Here is a 22,909-nt window from a genome sequence, read left to right on the forward strand (position 1 = left end):
GGCATCATACTACTTCAAACTTCCTCCTTCAGCTTATGATCTCAGTCTTTCCTAGATTACACCCTAAGATCATACTCCTTCATGCTTCAGTTTCAATTGATGGGATTGAAATGCTGAACCAAGGCATTCAAACCAGACAGAGGACAAGGCAACAGGGGGGTCAGCCCACAACAATATCACACTCTATGCCTTCCCACCAGCCCCTAGAGATAATCCTGAGCATGGCTTCAGAACACCACCAGCTTCACATAGACATACCAATACTACAAACAGACCACAGGGGAATCCAGCAGCAGCAAAACTAGCAACATTTTCTATTCAAGACAGAGTTCCAAGGGCAAACCAAATCCAAAGCAAACACTTCCAAGAAACTTCTTAAACAGACTTGAAACTGTAACCTGGGGAGTTATTTTTCTCTACAAATATCCAATGTATGGCCTTGATGTCTCCATCACAACGCTGCAAATCCTTAGCCATAAGCACCTCAGAACCCAGAAAAAGCTAAATAAGCTCACAGCTCTTGATCAACTCCCTCTGCAGCTTAAACAACTAAACTAGTAGTTCCCAAAAGTACAACTCTGAGCCTCCCAGAAGTCAGTTGTTCTAAAACTCAGTTTCTTACCCAGGGGAAAAAAAAAAAAAATCCCTTTTTAGGGGATTTTATCATGGTTTAAAAATTTGTGTATACTGATCACTCTCAGTTAAAATCCCAGTTTCATACTGTTATCTCATAGGTTTCAGCCAGTAATAGCCATTATTAATAAACACTAAGCTGCAAATATATGAGTCATACTGAGAGAAGGATTTTATCATTGTGATTAAAGCTATCAGCATAATTTTACTGACTCAAAAGATCAATCAAAGGCAATTCTGTATTCGGTATATAAACACACCATCAGTTAGATATATGTAAACCACACAAAACAGCGTGATTCAGACATCACAAAAATTAGGAAGTATGTTTCAGATACATAAAGCTGTATAAATACATGTAGATAGCCAAAGGTTCTGCTCCAGCACCATTACACTCACATTCATTACCTGTCAAAACAAAAAAGTCTGCCAAAATCCCTAAATTTTATCCTGAAAGGTTACTTTCATAAGTTAATGAGGGTACACTTGGATAAAGACAAAACATTTTTTTATAAACTGAGTTTTGCCATTGCTTTACACACATTCAAAAGAAGTCCATAATTTGTTCAATGACTCTCCGGTATAATTAGATATTCCCTTCCATTTTTTAAGATATTTTAGTATGGGAAGGACCAGAGGGCTAAACCATCAATATCTAAACACATACATCCCTTTTAATTTTGAAAATAGTGAAAAACAGATGTTCTCTCACCTTCAAAACGTAAATCTTTTAATTAGAGGAAAAAAAGCTTAGATTATTGCTCCTGTATGTAAAATCTGTGAACTTGCCAAAGGGAAAGCAGCTCTCCATCACCATATGTGGCAGTGAGGGGAGAACTGGATGGATGTAGCAGCAGTGAAGGAAAAGAGGCTGCAGCAAGGAAACAGAAGACGAGCAAGCAGTGAAAACCAAGTGTAAAGCCAGGTTTGCGGGTGGCAAGTCAGCACAGCGGGATGCCCGAGCAGTACAGCACATACTACCCAGATGGGCCTGGAAGCATTCTAGGAGAAAAGCTGAAATCCGCAAGTACCAGAGCCAACAGCGTGAGAAAAACTGCCAGCAATTCTGTATTTTGTTGCTGCTAAGAGACAGCTGCATCCTCTGGTTGTGGAGGCCAAGAGCAGGCAGTGGGAGAGGTGAGCTGCGGGAGATCTAGGAGACCTTTTGGTACTGCAGCTCCCATTGAAGTAACACTAAAGAACCCAGTGGAGTCTGCACTAGGAGCAAAGTTCTGGTACAAAAACCACACGGGAAGTCAAAGCAAATGACCAAACGTGGTGAGAGCATGGAGCAGGCCAAGCTGGCAAGCTGGAGGCCATTCCAAAGGACATTTTGAGGGACTGCCACACAGTTGCTGTCAGTGGCCATGTGAAAACACAGGAGAGCCAGGACAGCCCTCAGGGAATTGCATTTTCTGCTCATTTATTTTCTGGAGTTCATACATAAACCTCATTCTACCATGTGAACTGCTTCAGGGTACAGATGCCATGGGGAAATGATGAGGGGACTGAGTGTAATTTGTGCTAGCTTGACAGTCATGGTGGGAGGAAAGAATTAAGGAATGTTTATTTTAACATAATACATGCCTCATACATTAAAGTAAAGGAAGAAGTTTGTAAATATTAATAGGAAGATTGAGGGGAAAGGGGTAGAAGGGAAGAGGGATGATCTTCATATTAAACTGTCAAAATAAATTTCACCATTGTAATTCACAGAAATTAAACAGCAGAACAAGATATGGCTTTACCTTATGTCACCAAATAAATGGCAGATTTAATTATTCAGATCAGTTCTTTAAAATCATGGATATTTTCCCAAATTATAAATTAAAGACAATAAAATCCAGCCTTATCTTATGAACACTATTTGCTATCTGATGGCTTGGAATTTGAACAAATACAAGCTAAACTGCATTACAACAGGGAAATAACATTAAACTCATGCTATTTTCAAAAAGAACAGACATGGTTTAGATGTTAAAGTTTCCAAAGCTACATACTCAGTTTAGGACTTCACATATTCCAATATCCCATCTTGAACAACATTTTTTTTTTTTTTAATTTGAAATTGAAGACTTGTCCAGTAGCTAGTTACAAGTAATTTTACAAGTCATCCAGTACATTATAACACATCGTAAAAAAACTGGCAGCTTTAACACTCATTTCAAACTATTTCAACAGGTAGCTATTTGCCTATTTCTCACACACTACAAAGCTGGTTAATTTTGGACTGCTGTACCATTTTTTATTTACATGGGTTTTAGGAACATTGCTGCTGTTACTGTTCATCTTTCTTATCTCATTGCTGCTTCCAGTAAATTGTTCTTATGCCAGCTTGTGATCTCTGCCTTTGTGTCTCTCACCAGAGAGGGGAGGGGAGTGAGAGGGGTCTGCTTTGGGGGAGTCTCCCTGAGGAGGGGGCAGTGAATTAGTGTGCTGTTCCTAAGCCACAGCAGTGCAAAAGGAGGGGTGTGGTCATTTCTTATGCTTTTACACAGCTTCATGGCAGGTGAAGGGGATATTTTTTAAAATATTCTTCCTCAACTATATATTAACTATTTGCCAAACCTAGTGTCTCTAGTGGAAGAACTTTAAATGGTATCTTAACACTAGAAATGAAAGTCATGGACACAGTGATTTGGAAGAAAGAAATACAGTAAATTTACCTGATACAGCATATACAACAACAGAGCATTTTTGGTGTTACTCAGTAACCACTCTGAGGATGCTATATCTAAAACTAATGCAAGCAAATCAGCTAACAGAGGACCCAAATGCAAATGATATGCTGAGCATATGCAGTCAAATGCACTACGGTACTTGCAAGTGTCAGCTCAAATCTAGTGACAGCCCTCTGCCCTGTTCTGTACAGACTCACATGCCAGCTGCCACAAAGTTAAGAGTAAGATGGAATTCTGCACGGGACTGAGAACAAACCTGCAAGGTTATAGGCAGATTTGTCCACTAGGTCTGTCTAAATTACCCGTAGATACTACTTTTGGTCCGGCATATAAAGACATTTGTTTAGAAGAGTGAAATTCAACAAAGAATATATAGCAAATGCTCTTGAAATTCAGGGGGTGGGGTGGGGTTGGAATTGGTGGGATGACAACATGTGTCTTATTTTAAATTGGGTCAGCAACTGCCCATCCACCACTCAATGAAGGTGAGCTTGAGAAGACCAGAAGGACAGGCAAGGGGAAGCCCTCCATCTGAGCAGGATCAGCAGCCCAGAGAACCTGTCTAAAGGGATTTACTACAGGCACATGGGGCAGGCTGACAAAAAAGAGAATAATTTTAAAGTGTGGGGGGAAAAATAGAGGAGTTTTGGATGGTGAGATCCTTAGGGATGAATTACATTTGGCTCTGAGAAAAGGAAGGGAAATGAGAATTTTCTGAGTAAATTTGATTTAGAGAAAGGCACATACTTCTTGCTTTCTACATATTTGATTGCTCCTACACAGACTTCTTGGCTCCGTCCTGCTCTCTAAATCACAGGGTTCACGTATTGCAAAATAATATCCTAGTGGCTTTTTAGATGGGCAAAGATAATGGATTAAACTGAAAAAACCTACACTAAAATAGTGTAAATATTAATTTACTATTGCAAATTTAGTTTACTCAAATGACAAACAAAATCAAAACTAGATGATCTCTACTTTGTAACGTTCAGGTCTCTTCCTATCACTTGATGTCAGTGATGCATGAGGATGTGCTCCAGTTGCTAAACCATAGTCAGTTCATTTTAATAATAGTAATAGGACATCAAGACGCACGGATTATGCAATGCTCAAAAAGGCTCTTGAAATTGCTACTCCCTCTATATGTAAACAGTTGGTTTCAGCAAATCAACTTTTATAGCAAACCAAATCTTTGGTTTCCAGAATACCACCTGATCAGTTCTTTCTGGACAGCAGCCTTTTCAGGTCTCACTCCTTTTTTTTTCTGAGCACTGTAAAATTTTATTTTAGTATTTCCGCTAATCAGTCTCTTCTGCCCAGCATGTTGATCTGAGCAGTCTGCTACTTCTCCCCCAGCAGTCTACTGGTAGCGTAAGTAGAGCTGAAAAACTGAATTTTCTTCTCAGGCCATTTATTTAGTCAAACAATCAATCAATAAATCATTTATTAGCCACCAGTATTCCAAATCAGAAATTTAACCCGAGTGCCCTCTCACTTTTGCCAAGTTTCTTGCTCATGGATGAGCCCAAAGCCCAATCACAACTTACTCATTTAAAAAAAAAAATCCTGATTAACCTTGTCCTAAATTTTAACAAGGCCCTCACCTACCCTTCAATGACTACTGCTTCTAAGCACAAAGCCTCTCACTAGAATGACTCTAGTTTTACTCTCCCAAAATACTTTCTGTCTTACATAATTAAAGTTTCCTTATTTTGCTTTCATGGACTTAAGTTATCTTCGTTAATTAACAAATTGTCTCTCTTGCATTTGCTTCCCAAGACACCACCTCTGACATCCACTTGATTTCATCCCAACTATAAAACCTATTCTTATGCCAACTTCCATGCCTGTACTTCACTAAGGTATCAGACACTGTCCCAGATGTCATTTTACACATTTCTGCATATGAACAGCACTTAAATGTTCTGCTTATTGTCACAGGATCTGCATCTCCTGTTCATTCTCCCAGGAGGAGTCTCAAGCTCATTGTTCATCTTATTAAATATCACCTCTCTTCAAGTGGCCAAGTGAGTGAGGCACAAGCGTTCCTGTACTTCAGAGGAACAGAAGATTCTTGCCATGGACTATATTCAACTCCCCTACATTAATTCAGATATTATATATCTTGTCTCCTGGTATATAAATATAGCACTTTCTGGCAGCTTTTTTCCTGGCACTGCCTGGTCATGGATGACATATGAGACAATTTTCACTTTTCCAGAAGTAAGGGTCCTATAACCTGTTGTTGCGCTACTTTTTCCAATAATCAGTTTTGCACCTTTAGCATTAACTATTAGATGGCAAATCTAATAAACCTTTTTATTAGCAGTGCCTGACAGACAAAAGACACTTGACTGCATCAAGAACATGCCACCATCATCAAATGAAGTCCCAAGATTTGCACTGCTCTCACTCCCACTGGAAGGCAGTTTTGAAGATCTAATGTTTCATATGCCAACCAACACTAGCCATGAAGTGGTTTCCCACTGTTTAAAATTGCAAAAACATTCCCAGTGCTTTCATGATCATGATACTATACAGACACAGGTCATTCTTTCATTCTGCCTTTCAGAGATTTTATTACATGCCATATAGTTCAAAGGAGCCTTTTACAGTAGTCTGCATGAATATGCATTGAACCAGCATTTTAAAATAATTCTGCTCTGCTTCCATTAAAAAGATCAAGCTCAGTCACTTTAGTCTAAAATCACTGCAATAACTTGCATTTTTTTCCATAGCTCCAAATACATATATACTTTTTTTTTTTTTTAAACTGGGGCAATATAAATTGAGTGCCTCACACTCAAACTTTTTTTTTTCCACACAAGAAACCGTTCTTCATTGAAAATCCATGTGCATGAAGCACAATGTTATACAGAAGCAGCAAAACCTGCAGTAACATGACCTAAGCATATGCTAAAACATGCACCAGACTTGTGCACAGTAAGTAAAGGGAAACATTCACATCCAAATTCTACTGCATCCTGTAATTTGAAGTTTGATTACTCACAGGAAGAGATTACTCAGTACTTCACTCCATTTGTCAGGTTTTTAGTGGTTTTATTTTTTGAATTGACATCATCTGCATGACACTTTGGACAGTTGTACACTGTCCACAAAGATGGACTTTCAGTTCCAGCTATGGGCATGAAAGTTACCACAGCTAGTAAAGGCAGGAGATGGGTGTTTAGATTTGTTCCTCTGTGTTTCATTAAATATAAAACACTGCCTTTAATTCTAAAAATTCTCTACATCTCATGATTTATGTTTAAAATATAGAATGCAGTTCATAGTTGACATACCTGCTCCTTGGAAGAAACATGGATTCTTTAATGAAGACTGAACCAGACAGCAAGATATACCAACAGGTACCAATATCATCAGGGCTGGAATAATAAAAAAGAAAAGACGACACAGCTTAAAACACTTGATTTAAATTACTCACAGCAGTACCAAATTTGCACTACAAAGAACATCAAAGAGGCAAAAATTCTCCAAACTATGGAAGGAAGACACAATTGAATTATTTAAAAAATAATTCCATTTAACTATCCTTATTTCCACCTGCAAATATATACATTATTAGAATGCTTAATTTCGTTTACTTGACTTTATTAAAAGCATCTATCTATATATCTATCCATCCATCCATCCAGTAACAGCCCAATTCAAATTAAATGTAACTGTAAGTGATTAAAGGAAGACAAACTACAGTAAATATACTGTATTGTATTCTATCAAATGCATTGAAGAAGAAGGACAGTTCTTCAGTTCTTGCTGAAGAGAGCTGTAGCATCTTTCTCTCTATATATAAAGGCATGCCTTCCCAATACTAGACATCTTCTCAACGCTTTCTTCAGGACATAAAACTTCCTTTCTGTATCAGCATGCCTTTCCACAAGGTGAGAGACCATTGGAAACATTTGCAGATGATAAACCTATATCAGATTTGTCAGACATCATGTGCTGCTGCTGCTAAGCATTGCCCCTTGCATGTCTCTTCCTGGCACCAGAATAAATTCCCAACAAAAGGGGCAAAAAATTTCTTTTCTCCTCTCTTCAACCTGTAGAGGAACTGAATGAGGAAGACTTTGTCATCCAGGCACAGTTCACTCTACTGTAGATTCAGATGTTGCTCCTTGAGTAATACAAAATCCTTTTCATATGCTTAGAGTCCTTTTGGATAAGTAAGTTCAAATAATATTTGGACAGGAAAATAAAATAGATTAAGGTTACTAGAAATAGCTGCAGTAGAAATCTCATTCCATATTGACAGTCAGTGCTGAGAATCTCTCTACTGTACTTCAGTTTCTACCACTCCTGCTTCTTCCAGAGAAACTAATTGAATTCAAGACTAATGGAGTTCATAGTTATGAACTGCATGAGCATTGTTCTTGAAAGCCACAACCCTAGTGACACAAAGTGATGCAGATTACTTAATTAATTTGTAGCACCTTCATATTTTTTAATTATATGTCTCAAGTCTTTAGCAACAGCCCACATCTTTTAACAATGATGACAGGATAGTATTAAAATCTAATCTTAAGTGTTAGTAGACAAGATACATGTTAGCAGTGTATTTTTCATTTGAAGAACTACAATTTAAGAAGTATATACACAATGGTCCTCAAAACAAATGTGCTAGCCTAAAAGAGCTGAGAGCAAACCATCCAATCTAAAATCATGCTCCATTTACATTTCCTACTGTATTATATAAGCATGAGAGAAAGGACAGAAACATAGAAAAATGGCAGAGGAAACTGAGGGGACACAATCTACAGCCAAGAACAGAGGAGCTGAAAAAGAAGATGGAGCTTGTATTTCTTTTCTAGCAGCCAATGTCCTGACCAGTGAAGTGATGGTCAGCCACACACACCTGGCAAGTGACAACATCTTCAAGATTTCAGGAATACTTCTTTATACTGATAGACCATAGAAAACAAAGAAATAACACAGTCCCACAGCTAAAACAACAGCATTTTGATTCACATAGCTGAAGTGTTCTAAGTTGCCTATTCTGAGATGTGCCTCAGTTGCTTCTCACATGGGCCTGTATCACCATCAAATCTGTGGGTCTAGAAAAATCAACATTGTGCCTAAGTGCAGGGAACCAGTTTAAACCAGATAAACTCAGACAAACTCAGCACTACCAACAAAAATATCATTCCTAAAAATATCAACGTGCACCTAAGTTACACATCTCTAAACATTCCATCTTTCCCCACTAGTCCTATGCTGACACTTGCTTAACTGCAAGTCTATTGGGGCTATTATTATGTTCTTTAATAGCTGTCATTCTTCACACAAATAATCTGGACTAGTCATAAATAATCTGCTAACTGAATTAGCACAGTTAAAAGTTTTTGAACTAGAAATTTTTAGCCATGGATTTGGACAAAGTCATTTCCCAAATACCTGGGAAGTAACTGTACTAGGATATGAATAATAATTTTTCCATGTGTATTACAGCACATTATATTATCACATAGTAAGTTTTTTGGTCTTGGGAGTGGTTGGGGGGTTTTTCTGTTTTCCTAAAAACTGGCAGTTCAACCAAGTATTAAAGTGCAGTCTGACAGAACAGAACCTGGGATCACAGATTTTATCATTCTAAAGCCAAAGTAATCTAGAAGATCTTCTCATACTTCCAGAAAGGCATTTCCAATGATAAAATAATCGAAGCAGAAAAAAATTAAGCCAATAGAAAGTATTTTAACTTTTCCAATTCTACTAACATGCAAGATTTTATTGTCCTACTTTTAAGAGCTGATTAACTTTTTGAAATCCTTTCTCAAACCACCTATTTGTAAGGGGCTTCAGCTGCCTCTTCTCATTGGAGATCTTTAAACTTCAAAAAGAAAAACAGCTACTGGCTTTCACAAGCACCAGTCAATATGTTCAATATGCAAATTCTTAAGGCTACTTTTAAATCTACCTTTGAATCATTTAACAAACACCTAGAATGATTATGCATTCAACTGTAGTGACTTGATTTTTTCTTATTTTATCACACACAGCATGACTTCACTCAGTTAATCATCCAACTCAGTTTTATCTCTCTCTCTCTCTCTCTTTTTTTTTTTTTTTTTTTTTGCCAATTCACGGGTTTATTCTCTTTCTCTGCAAGCTGGCTCTTCAAAAGGTGTTGCTCCTTCTCACTTATCTGTCATGAATATTGTACTTTATCCACTTTGTATATATTCGAAGCATCTGCTCATTTGACAGCTGAAAGAACTGATTAAAAATAAATTAAACTTGAGGAATACCATCTAATTGGATTTGTTTCTACTTTGCTTTATGTGTACTTAATAACTGGTTTTATTTTTACAGTTACATTAGAGAATTTCTAAGCTCTAAGCTATTTGCATCATGCATATCTACTGAACTCAACACTTTCAATTATCTAAACTAAAAAAACTTCAATATTGCTGTGTCACAGTAGTGGCATTCTGTTACTACAGAATGTATCTGCATTCAAGGTATCTTCCCTGAAATACACTGTATTCTTCTAAAACTTTCACTGTCAGCCAAAACATGACAAATATTTCCAAGACAGTGTTCAACAGCAAAGAACACAGGGTGTTAACTCTCCTCATTTTTACAACTAGTAGTGTCTTAATACAGTCATGAGCAAAACATCTGAAACATGTATAGCAAACACACTTCCTTCCCCAGAACCCACATGCTTCTCTCAGAAAAAGAAAATGCAAATGAAACACAGCTCTATTTCTTTGATATGAAAATACATTTAACTCCTGCACTTTTAACACTTGCTATACTTGCAGTTGATTAACAAAAAAATCAACAAAGCCATTTGGTTTGCTTTGCTAGACAGTACTGTCACAAGAAACACGTGCAATTCTTTCATTTTAAGGATTCTGGGCTTTCCACAGTCCTATTCAAACATCATGTGGCTTTCAATCAGGCTTCCATGTTTTCTGTACTATGCCTGACATTTGTTCATCAACAATGCATTGGCATTCTTCAGGACTTTTGTGCCTGTAATGAAAAACAGAAGGAACTAAAGAAGAAGCTGATGCTTGACTATAAAAGTACTTCTTCAGGCCTCCTGAGGACCCATGCAAATACCTTTTACCCAAGAGAGAACACCTGCATTCGAAAGGTTTCCTTTGCATTCACATTTTATATTTTACTTTAAACATTAAAACTGAATCCTAGAGAATAAGCCTAACTATAAAGTTTGGTTTCACTGCTAAAATACTGCCTACCCCTAGCAGCCCACAGAAGAATCCAGAAATTTTATTTGTCCTAAAGATGTTTCTTCTGCCAAAGAGGCAACAGTAAATTGTTCTTAAAAGGCTTCATTGCAGACAGGCCACTTCCCTGACTGGGTCTGCAGGAGGGCATTAAGTCCACATAAGCACTTCATCAGGAATTAGCTGTAACGGGATTGATGCTGATGACCTTTCCACAAAGGCATCCTTCAAGAGACACGGCGGTTTTTTCAGCTTAGGAGAGCTAAGGGGAAGGTCCATAGCACCTGTCAGTCAAGCTGACGGAAAAAGAAAAGACATCTGCTGAGGTAAGACCTTTCCTATTACTAGTTTAGTAAGGATGCCACTGCTGTCCAGCATCACCACAGCCACTGAAGCAGCAGCTGTCACACACGGGGAGACTGGAAAGGCAGTGAACGCTCCACAAAGCAACGGAGCCGGTGAAGGGTCTGGAGCACAAGTCCTGTTAGGAGCGCCTGAGGGAGCTGGAGGTGTTAAGCCTGGAAAAAAATGAAGCTCAGGGGAGACCTCCTCACTCTCCACAGCTGCCTGAAGGGAGGCTACAGCCAGATATGGGTTGGCCTCTTCTCCCAGGCAACAAACAATAGGACAAGAGTCAGCCTCAAGTTGCCCCAGGGGAGGTTTAGATTGGATATTGAAGGGGTGGGTCAAACACTGGAACAGGCTGCCCAGGGAAATGCTTGAGTCACCATCCCTGGAAGTATTTTAAAAATGTGAAGATGTGCTTGGATAGAGGGTTTAGTGGCAGACCTCACAGTGCTTGGCGACTGGTTGGACTCAATGCTCTCAGAGATCTTTTCCAACCTTAATGGTTCCATGATCCACATCAGGCTGAAAGCAAAGGTCACCTAACCCAGGCAAACAGCACTTCCTACCTAGTTTTGAATTTCTTTCTGCACCCTCCTTCCACTCTTCCAGGGCTATATGCATAGTGGGAGTGGAAATCAGGAACTACTGACACCTGTACAGTTCCAAGCAGGTATACACAGACCTTTGCAGGCAAGACTTTACTCCACGTGTGACAGAATGCATTGCTTCAAATACCCAAGAAAGGGAAAGTTGCTGTTTGTTTTAGGATCTTTCTTCAGCTCAGCTGCTGTTCTGGATATTCATCTGGATGAAATGTAGGACTGTTAATAGTAATACAGCCTACCAAAAGCAGCAAAGCTATCCACTTTCCCTACTTACAGAAAACAAGATTTATTACCAAGAAAGTTAGATGACACAAGCAATTTATCCTGCAGAGAATCAGAATGAAGTCAACCCCAAAGTCACTCATTAGGGGCAGCAAGAACAGCAAAATCAATACACATTCATTCTGTCCTGAAAATAAGATTTGTGTTCTGCAGAAACAACAACAAAAGGACTCCACTACCGAGATTTAATGTTCCTCTGCTGTAACTACTATGATAGAGCTACCTACTAATAAAGTTTTCAGAATATTCAGGTTCTAGCTGCAGCCTAACAGTGGTGCAAAACTGAAAGCCAATACCAAAACAGCCACCAAAGTGCAGGTTTTATTCATAATCTGAACTTCAGTTGAACAAAATTTGAATAAATCTGCTTGAAATCTTGACTTTTGTATTATAGCACACTCTAGAGCAGAGGATTTCCTGGGGAAACTACATATAATTTCCCAGAACACCAGGGAACTTGATTTACAGGAATTCAGGAGCTAGAAACGGAAAAGTCATGAACTGGATTGCAATGCCTTCCCACTGTGTTCCCCTGTCCAGCTTCCTTCACATAGTCCTTTAACACAACTACAACCTGCAGCCAAAACAGGACACCTTTCTGCTTTGAAAATTACACGAAAAACTGAAGACAGAACTATGCAAAGAAACTTCACAGCTGTCATTAACTGCTCTGTCTGGAAACTTCAATTGTGCAATTATGCAATGGCCTATGACATCATTGGGTTGTCAGCACTGATGAGCTTAAGACAGTATTTTCAGGCTGAGGCTTTCACATTTTCTCGCATATGACTGTTTTCTCTGAGACCTCAGAGGCACTCAAAGTTCAAAAATCAAGACTTGCTTATGAATCTCCAGGCTGACAAAATCCAATATGTTTGCAGGCTTTCTCATAGTTTCCAGTGCTTGTACCAAACTCTTTATGCTATGATCTATTTATGCCTCGAGAAGGGGCAGCTTCTTATTCCCAGATCAGAAAGTAGCTACATATACACTACTTATAACTAAAGCTTTATTTTCTAATTATAAATATTTTATTTCTATATAAAGCAATCAGCAGCACTTACATGCTTGCAACTACACATTTGGAACTATCTATCTGAATTGTATATTAATGGCATATCAAAAAATTCTTCACAAGAAAACACGTCCACCACACATACCAATTCTGAAAGGCATCTGTCTGCAGTAGCACAGGTGTTGCAATTTTAGCTTTCAGATTTCCTGATTACTTCAGGTGCTGAAAACTCCTCCAAAATATTCAGCTACACTAAAGATTTAACCAGTTGAATGGCCAAATAAATCTCAAATATCTGTAACATCTGTAGTGTCTTCCTCTATCCTAACAAGTCCCGATACATCACTTTTCTTTAACACTTCTTTAGAAATAGCTAGATTTTAAAAAGAGCAATCCATTTAATTCTCACTCTCCATCAAAATGAGACACAGCACTACTAAAACCTCTGGAATAACAAATCATATTCAGCACATGCTTTCTCATTCAGGTTCAACTGAGATAATGAACATCATAAGTATGTACAGTGGCAAGAATTTGCAGGTCTCTGTGATGACTGCTGTCAAACATGCTTTAACTCTGTCAAATAAGACATTGCTTCAGTGCAAAATTCAGTACCTGGACTTGAAAGCACATGCTAAACAAAACTCTTTGCTCTTCTTCCCACCTTCTGGTCATTGGCTACTCAGCCAACTCCTTTAAAACAGCATGTGAAAAAAGCCAGGTACCATGCAGGTCTCAGTGGAAACAAGCATTGAAATTACTTCCGTATAATTACTGCTTAACATTCCTTTTACACTTGTGTCTATCCTGAGACCTAAGCAACAGAGGTGTCATTCTTCCCCCAACACTGGACTTCTAGCAACTCCAGATGCTGGAAGGACCCCTAACTTAACTCATCAACAACATCCAGAATTGCTTTCCATTCAGAGCCATTTTCAAGCTACGTCATAACAAGGTCATGGATTTGGCAAGAACAACTTCTTGGTTGTGAAAAAGCTAGTTTGATTTATGGAGGCAATAATTCTTTAAAATTCCAACCACTAAAGGATTCATTCAAGACTTATATTTAAACTGGATATAAAACCATCATCCTACAATCTATAACATCTGTAATTGTTTTGACAGAAGAACTTACAAACTGAGGTGTACCTATTACATTTTCATGTAATCATACTCAGTGTTGTTCAAAGTAGAATAAACTCCAGAAAGTAAGCAGAGTAATTCCAAAGACATTGCTCATGTTCCCAGGTCTCCACTTGGGAGAAGCAGAAACAATGGAAATTTGACATGTCAGAACTGAGAGCTCTTTCAGACATTTAAGCACTACACAAGAAGAAATCCCAAAGAACATTGCTCCGCAAGCTTATGCTCCACAGGATATTGTTCCAGCAGATTAATCTGTCTGTTTCTCTTTGCTCATTTTGGTTATCCTCTCTATGCTGAGAGCTATAGGTAGTTTATTGTTTTAACTGGATAATCATTGCCAGAATTAGGCATTAGCCTTGAAGTTCCTTGGGCTGTCAAACTTGTCTAAGTTGAACAATTCTCTCAGGTAGACATCTCATTGCCTGAAGATCCTGCTCACTAGCACTGTAGTGCTCAAACACAGAATAACCAAAAAACTGCTTACTAACATTGTCAGCACTGCCTCTAATTCTCCTTATTAAGCAAGTTAGGCAGTTACCTGACATCTGCCAGAGCATTTCAGATGTTCCTGAAAACATTAAGAAGTGTATCCCAAACACAGAAGTAAAAGAAATTGGTACTTGATGCATCAGCCACAATTTTCAAATACTTTTCTTCTAATATAAACACATTGAAGTTATATTTAGAGTGAAGATTATGAATAAGAATTATTTTAAAACAGACTAAAAATATATTTAGTAACAAAACTGATAACTCAGAATTTTGAACTTCTGATTTTCACTAAACAGTGTACATATTTCAACTTATGTCCATGTCCATTTCAACTTATGTCTTATTTTACAGATGGACATGAGATGAAAACTGGTGCTCTGACCCCTGGTAGCAACAATGGGAAATGCAGAAGAATGAACCAAAGGAAACAATTCCTCAGTATTCATGAAAACAAATAACCAGAAGTATATTTTTGTTTTGAGTATTTACATTATTTGCATTTTTTTTTCACTTCTGAAATAAAATCAGTAAAATAAAACAAGAATTTTGGTCAAATTAGAGATTATTGCAGAGTGTCAGTAACGCCTGTCAGTCTAAGACAGTGGATTAAACAGGCAATCACCAAATACATTATACAAATATATGCATGCAAGCTAATTGACCTATTGTCATTGAAGTCTTGATATTAAACTTGTAGAGTGAATTAGTCCTTTGATTCAGAAGAAAAATTCAGAACAAAAATTACAGTCTCCTAAATCATCAGAAAACAATTACAGAAGCAGCAAAATAAAATGACCATGCATCCAAAACACTCTGAGGTCAAGACAGAAAAATCTGTTCTTGTATCTTACAGCTCCCTAATCTCCAAAAAGCATCTCCAAAAGCAAAGCTTTAAGTGCCCCAAAGTTCTCAGAATCTCAACAAAAATATGATAGCTTTCAGTGAAACATTTACAGTAAGGAAGGTGCAAAAACATTACTTCAGTCATCATTCAAGGAAGTCTCAAAATCGGGTCAAACAATAACACAAATTTGGAACTGGCTGTGCAGAGCCAACAGACTGTAACACTGATCACTGACACTATTAAGAAGCCCTGGTTCAGTGTCTGTTTATACAGAGACAACTGCCAAGTCCTTGACTGTATTTATTTTAATGATAGACATTGCCTAAAAAACTCCTCACAGAAAATATATCCACAACACAACATATGAATCAGGTTCCTGATTTACTGCAGTGCAGAACTGGCAGCATCCCAATGATATTTTGGCAACTGCCCAACTATCAGAAGGCACAGTACACCTTTAGGAATAATTTCAAGACAAAACAGAAGAGGCCAGCCCTGCTGCAGCATTTGTTAGCATTGTTAAATATACTGCTGCAGAACTTCCACAGAAACCTATGGATGTAGAAGAAGCACAAATGAATATATATATTGCCTGCAGAGATCTACCTGAAAATTCTGATACTGATGCAGAGATCATAGAATCATTTATGTTGAGATCTTTACAGTCATGAAGTCCAACCATTAACCCACCACAGCCATGTTCACCACCAAAATCATGTCCCCAAGCACCACATCTGTGTCTTTTGAATACACCCTGGCATGGTAACTCAACCACTTCCCTGGGTAGACTATGCCACTGCTTGACAACCATTTCTATAAAGAAAATTTTTCTGCTTTCTAATCTAAACCTCCCCAGCACAACTTGAGGCCAGCTCCTCTGGTCTTATCACTTCTAGAGATTCTCTAGAAATTCCTTTCTGCAGTCTTTTAGGATTTAAGTTTTATATCTGTAAGATATAAACATATATACATATAGACCACATACACTGCATCCATAAAAGCACTCCATCTTAACAGAAATTCAGTAAGGTGGTCTCAGCAGCACTGTTCTGTTTAAAAATCATGAGACTCTGAGATTAGTTCAGTTGGCTAGAGCACAGTGCTAATGATGCCAAGGTTGTGGTTTTGATCCCTGTATGGGCCATTCGCTTATGACATGGACATGAAGAGCCTTGTGAGTCCTTTCCAACTCAGAATATTCTCTGAGTGAGTGTGTGTGTGTGTAAATTGCTAAAGAATACAGTTCTAGCTCATTTTTGTCACAGTTCAAGTCAGGCTATGCAGAAATGTACAGCAACTTTGGCATAAATTTTTGTTGGTTTACATGCACTGCTTCTGTCCTCCTGAGGGTCTACAGGGCAATAGGTTTACCATGAATTCAATAAATGTTGCTTTTACTGTAGGACTTAAAGCATGGCTCTTGGATTCCCGGTCTTAAAAAGACAGATCTTACTCAAAGATCTATTTCTCACCTGTCCTTGCACAGAACTACTGCCCTGCAGCATTTTTGAAACATTCTGCTCTACCTCATGAAAGACACTAACATTTTCATCTAAGAAAACAATTGATGTTTGAGTAACTACCAAGGAATTGAGCTCCTTTGTTGCCTTTCCAGATTTCTTTTGATTCAGGATTTGATGACTGGGCTAAGCCAGTCCTGGAGAAGGCTGCATGACTAGCTCAACACCAATGTGTTTGGGTCTTGTGATTTGCCATGGTGATGCAATTCAGAAAACTTGGCAAAGACTGGATGGTGATATTACTGCTAATTGACCTGAGAATTTAGTTCTAATCATGGAAATTTCAAAAATAATCAGCTGAAATTATGTATTTTTATCTTTTTTAGTCTTCTCCACTTCTCATCCCCCTTTCCCTTCCTATTCCACCACCATACAAGCACTACAGTCTTAATACAAGTAGATGTTTTTCATTCCAGACTGCATGACAAATTGGGAATGAGGAAAAAAATCAAGACACAATGTAATTGTATAGCTTTTTGTCTCACACCTGCCTACCACAGTCAGTAAACTTAGAAACTAATCAGCTGCTATTTCTCATTTCAGCTGTGAACATTCTCTGTAGTAATAACTGCGTTTTACACGCAACTTTTCTCTCCAATCTCCAGTTTATATGTACAACTTCTACGTTTCTTTTTCCACGCTGAATTTTATTAAAGGTTGCAAACTGAATTACATAAAAGCACACAAACATTTTGACATTAGCCAAGAGCTTTTTCCAGCCAGAGACATTAACACTAAAATCCAGTTCAAGATATCCAAGACATAACTACTTTTTTCAAAAACACCTGTCCTTTTTTAAGAATCACCACCATCACAACCAGTAGTCTACTACTAAAGTCCTACAGACTGCAAAATTTGTTATTGTTACAGACTTTAATTGAAAATGAAATCTTCTCAGGAGGGACATCTGGGAGGTAGGTGTATATATCCTATCAGGATTACAATGGAAGGATCTCTAAAAAAAACCTCCACAATAACCTGGACCAGGGTTCACTTCATGTTTTCTAAAACTAAGTAACTAAGTCAGTTCCAGATAAAATTGCTCAAACTACAGGGAATGTAATCACAAAACTATGTTGTGCTACAGCCTGGCAATTCAGAAACATCAGGTTTTACTACCGAACAACTCTGGACTGCAGATCAGCAAACCTTAACATACTTTCTGCCAATCCAATACTCTTAGTGAAGAAAATAAGGGAAGCTTAAAAATATACAAGACTTCCTTACAGAAAGAGTAAACCAAACACCACTGATGCATATGCACAGAAATATCAAACAGCATGGCTGAAAAACACATTCTGCCCTCATATGATATGACTAATGAGGAGGGAAAAGAGGGGCTTGTTTTATTAGACACATACTCATTTGCTTACATCCAAAGAACTTATTGTCAAAGATTCCCCTGCCATCATAGCATCATAGCACAAAACTCAATTCTTTTTTCAAATTCTGAAAAATTTTGTTCAACTGTCCAGAGGTATAAACACCCTCTACAAATCTGCTAGGACTTCGTTTTCCAAAGAAAATTCTAATTGGAAGCTCACTCTTGGAGACATCAAGAATTACTATCATGCAGATATGAAAACAGAACATTTTTTTCTTTGGACTACTGATTATATATATATATATAGTGACCAAAATAAATCATTTTAAAATGAGATCTCTAAGTAGATTTGAATAAAGGTAGCAAGCTAAAAAAAATCCAAAACAAATATGCAGATCAAACAAGCCTCAATTCTGAAGTTTTGCTTTGCAGGTTTTAAACCCTTTTATCATTAACTTCCCATCAAATGAAAGGAGTAGAATGACTGGCAAACGAAGAATAACTCAAGCTGAACTGCCACTTCTAATAACCCAGTTTCCATTTAAACAGTGAGATGGCCGTAGGGTTTGAGAATTTGTCACTACCGTGTACACCCGTTGATAGTACAGTAAATGTCCATGAGATGAGCCAATTTTAAGCAACGTGCTCTATTTTATCCCTTTGGTCATTAAAAAAAAAATCTAGAGAGCTACTATGAAAATTAATGACTTGTTTTGTTTTGTTTTGTTTTGTTTTTAATGTAGGATAACTGCTGTGCTTGTAAGGAATGCACATAATCATTTTCAGCATTGCAATAGAAACTTATTTTTTTATACATGACACTGACAAAGCAGATAGACACATTTTCACAATGAAAAAAAATTGACCAAATAAACATGCAACCGCATTAGTCTGCACATTAGCATTTAGGGATAAAGATTTAGCTTTTCTGCACTGAGACATTAAGTTTTGCCTCAGGGAGGTCAAACACACAGGTCAATTAACAGCTCCAACAGTTGCAGCTATTTTAACAGATATAGCACCCAATTTCAGATATCAATGCAAGTACACCATCACAGGGCAAGGGAGGAAGCTATAACTTAAAAAACAATCTAAAATGTTAAAATCTAATGCTCTTCTAATACTTTAGCCCTCATGATGAAAATAAGAGCATCAAATGATAACTCTGGTAAGTTTATTAAAAACTAACCAGGTTCCAAGCTGATTTCCTATAGCTCATAACTGAGTGGAGCAATCCTAACTTGGCTATCCCTTTGCTTCTCTCCTGCAGTACTCAAAGAATTTTTCCAAACATAGCAAAATTGAAATTTCTTTCTTTAGAAGAGTATATCTTCAACACATCGGCTGAATTTGTGAAACAAAAAAACTGAACTCTCCAAGTTCATTATCCTAAAAATAGAACACTGAAATTAGACTGCAGGTTTCATGGGATTTTCCTACTAAGTAGATCTCAAATTATTCATTTAAAAAAATGTAAAGCTACAGTTCAGAGCAACATGTATTTTAAGTTTCGAAATATGGATTTTTCCACTTTTTTTTAATAAAACATATTAATTGTTGGCTTTCAGGTTTAGTCCATTAAACATTAAATCAAAGATGTGAAATGCTAGAGCATGCACATTTTGCATTAGCATCTATATCCAGAAACCGCCAAACTGTCCATTAAATCCTTTGAATAAATCATGGGGAAAAAATGTCAAGAAGCAACTAAACAGGAATGACAGGCAAACAACCAAAGTGAAGATGAAGTCACATGAAAGGAGTGACAAAGGAAATCAGTGCAAAAGAACTGCAAAATGCACTTCCAGTTACCCCAGATTTCACAGCCTCCTGTTTGTGAATTGTATTTTCTCAGGCACGTATTTCCTGTAATTTTTGCCTGGACTGAGAATATGGCTAGCTAGCAGTATGGATTCATTCATGATACAATTCAAATTTAAGTTAGTGCTTAGAATGACCAAAATACTGGGTCTAAACAAAAACTCTGCTGCGTAAGAGACATAAACCAACTGCCTAGAAAAGGACAAATTACCAGCACAGTGGTCCCTAGCAAATTAGTGTGTAAAATGAATAAAGATTATATTGGTCTAATTAAAATTATCTATCCACCTATAGATTTTATCTATCCACCTATAGATTCTGACCTTGTGTATTTCCCATACATAACATTACTAGGTTTTGTTAGACCTTAATTTGACTTTGCTGAATGGTCAAGGCCCAGCATCTGAGTTTACTCAATCACATCTTCCTTCTGATGCTCCATATAGGAAAAAATTACACATGTACAAAAGAAGGCATAGAAGTATATGCTTTTCACGCTTAAATGTTCAAATCATGCCAGACAACTTAGAAAAATATGCATTTAGAGTCTGGGTTAGGGGCAGCAAGTAAGAATCTCATAAACGTTTTGTTTCAATAAATTGCTTCCATAAATGAAGCAATTACAATTCTCAGATCTCTCCTGTAAATCTGAGTTGACACTAGAGCACATCCCTGCTAATTATAAACCATGTTAGATTTGTCAATTTGGCACCACTGGCACAAAGAGCTGACCACTACTACTTTCATAAAACTGAAGTAAGACTAAATGACAATTAATAAGAAGACATCCCACATACATATATTAATTTTATATAAATTTAATACAACATGCACCACCAAGCAAGAGCCACTGCTAGCTCTCTCCCTGGCACCAGCGAATTTCTCTGGTGTTTGATGATGAAAATAAAGTGGATCATTTATATTTACAGACTGTGCAAACTAGGCAAGGAATTTTGGCATTAAACAGTCCTCAATTCACTTTAATATGAATTAATCCTTTGAGCATCATATAAGAGGAAGAAGAAATACTTACTAGTACAGCACTTCATTTGCTTCATGTCTTTCATATCTAACAGTTTCACACATCAGTCTGAAAGAGAATAAGTCAATTTTAGTTACGACTCCTATCAGTGTCACAAAGACTTCACATTCTAAAGTTACTCAGCATTTCCACAGGTAACTCCAGCACCTACAGAAACCAACCGCTAACTTCAATCCAAACTGATTCACAACACACGAGAACAAATTAAAAAATCTAAACATTTAAGTTATTAGTTCATCCAAGATCAGATCTGGTTTAGGACACTAGATGTAGCTGTTCCCATAACAAGTTCTATAAAAATAAGCAAAAATTATACTGATCTCATTTTCCACTGTGATGTGATAAAAGCAAGCAGCTTTATAAAAACAATTCTGAATTTTAGAAATGGTTGGAAATGTACTATGTGCAACACTTATCAGAGATACAATATAGTAACTGTTCTCTTTTTCAAGTCAGGCCAATAGATAAAACAAGAAATTATGTTGCATGTTTCTCATTTTGCTAAAATTCAGCAACTTGAAAATTACCATGAGATTTTAATGCCGAAATCCCAGAGGGCTCAAAGTGGAGAGAATTTCCTGCAGGAAAATCCTCTGTCTGGAGGGGAGGATTAAAGTGCTTTCGTATTCACTGTCTGCCTGACAAATGTGGCATAATAGAGAGCAACTATAATAGAACTTACTGCATACTAGGAAATACAATGTTAACTTGATGTAGAAAAATCACAATGCCATTTGTGACTATGGCCTCAAGGAAACAGCCCTGTGAATCACTTGGGGGGGGTGGGGACAAAACAAATCCCACTGCCTCCCTTGGCCTTTCTATAGCTCTGAAGCAGACTTCAAACCCCAAGGCTATTTGAGAGTCAGACAGAGATTTACCTAAGAGGCTCATAAGAACATTCAAATAAGGAACTATATTTAAATTCTGGAAATAAATTCTCTTTCCTCACATAATCCATCATCAGAATCCCAGTGTATCAATGACCAGCTGCCAGCAATCATAAACAAAAGCACTCAGGGAATTGCTGCTCTGGCAAAAAGTCTCCAAAAAGTTGATTTGAGGCCTGTAAGAGTTGGTCTTGGTTTGACATCACAATCAATTGCTATTTACTAGACCATACATTTCAATAGTCAACAGATTGCTACAAAAGCCACCTTAGCACTCATCTCTCACAAGATTTTACTTATTACTTCAGCCCACTAAGAAATAATGCTTTTTCTGTTCAGAAGTGGCAGGCTTGTAGTAGTACCATGACTATTCCTAAATTGTTAATAAAAACCTGACATATTAATTCTGTTTGCAGAGAGGCTGTGGAAGTAAAACTTGATTCTTAATTTTTATATCTATCTTTCTCACACCCTGGTATTTTAGATCTACACTTTGGACCATCTTTGAGAACTTTTCACACGGAAAAATGTCTCTATTGTATGAAATTAGGCATTATGCATTGCATGTCAATTTCAGCTAATGAAAAATCTTTTTCCATCTTGGCACAGCAAAAAACCTTTGAATCACAGACCCATCTTTTTTCAGACACTTCACCATAAAACTGGGTCTTGTCAAAATCTTTTACAAACACTGAAATGCTACTGTCTGCTTCTACCTCCTGGGTTTTCATCTTTCCTCTCTGATCCTGTTTTGAGAGGGAAGGGGAGCACAGACATGAAGTCACTGGTGAGAAGATACCAGAAGAGAAGCCATTGCTAGGAGTCAGGTTTAAAAATTTAAATACTGCTCAAGGATAGCCTATGCACTACTGGTCTGGAATGATGCTGGGCAATGTGCCATCTAAGAGCAGGAGTCACAGGAAACAGAATCACTTCAACAAGCAAGTTTTGTTCCCCTCTGAATTGGCATAGAAGGAAGCACATTCTTGATAAAGTCACGCAAGTTCACCATTGGCACTGAGTTTTACAGCATTTTGTTCCCATTATTA

The 22,909-nt window shown here is 37.5% G+C and overlaps 1 protein-coding gene across 6 annotated transcripts in view; it reads right to left on the reverse strand.

Moving 5' to 3' along the window:
• Nucleotides 1–22,909, reverse strand: part of RAPGEF2 (Rap guanine nucleotide exchange factor 2) — a 184,536-nt gene that overhangs the window by 102,437 nt on the left and 59,190 nt on the right. For 5 of the 6 annotated variants that reach the window (XM_066186052.1, XM_066186050.1, XM_066186051.1 and 2 more), the window contains exons 3-4: nt 20,962–21,018; nt 6,617–6,700 (exon numbers count right to left, since the gene is read on the reverse strand). The exons of the other annotated variant lie outside the window; for it this stretch is intronic. In XM_066186052.1, coding sequence (XP_066042149.1) covers nt 6,617–6,700; nt 20,962–21,018 — 141 coding nt within the window. The remainder of the gene's footprint in view (nt 1–6,616; nt 6,701–20,961; nt 21,019–22,909) is intronic. 6 annotated transcript variants of the gene reach the window in all.

The sequence above is a fragment of the Chamaea fasciata genome, unplaced genomic scaffold, assembly GCF_029207755.1.
Source record: "Chamaea fasciata isolate MVZ Bird 193981 ecotype frontalis unplaced genomic scaffold, bChaFas1.0.hap1 SCAF_6, whole genome shotgun sequence".
Taxonomy (NCBI): domain Eukaryota; kingdom Metazoa; phylum Chordata; class Aves; order Passeriformes; family Sylviidae; genus Chamaea; species Chamaea fasciata.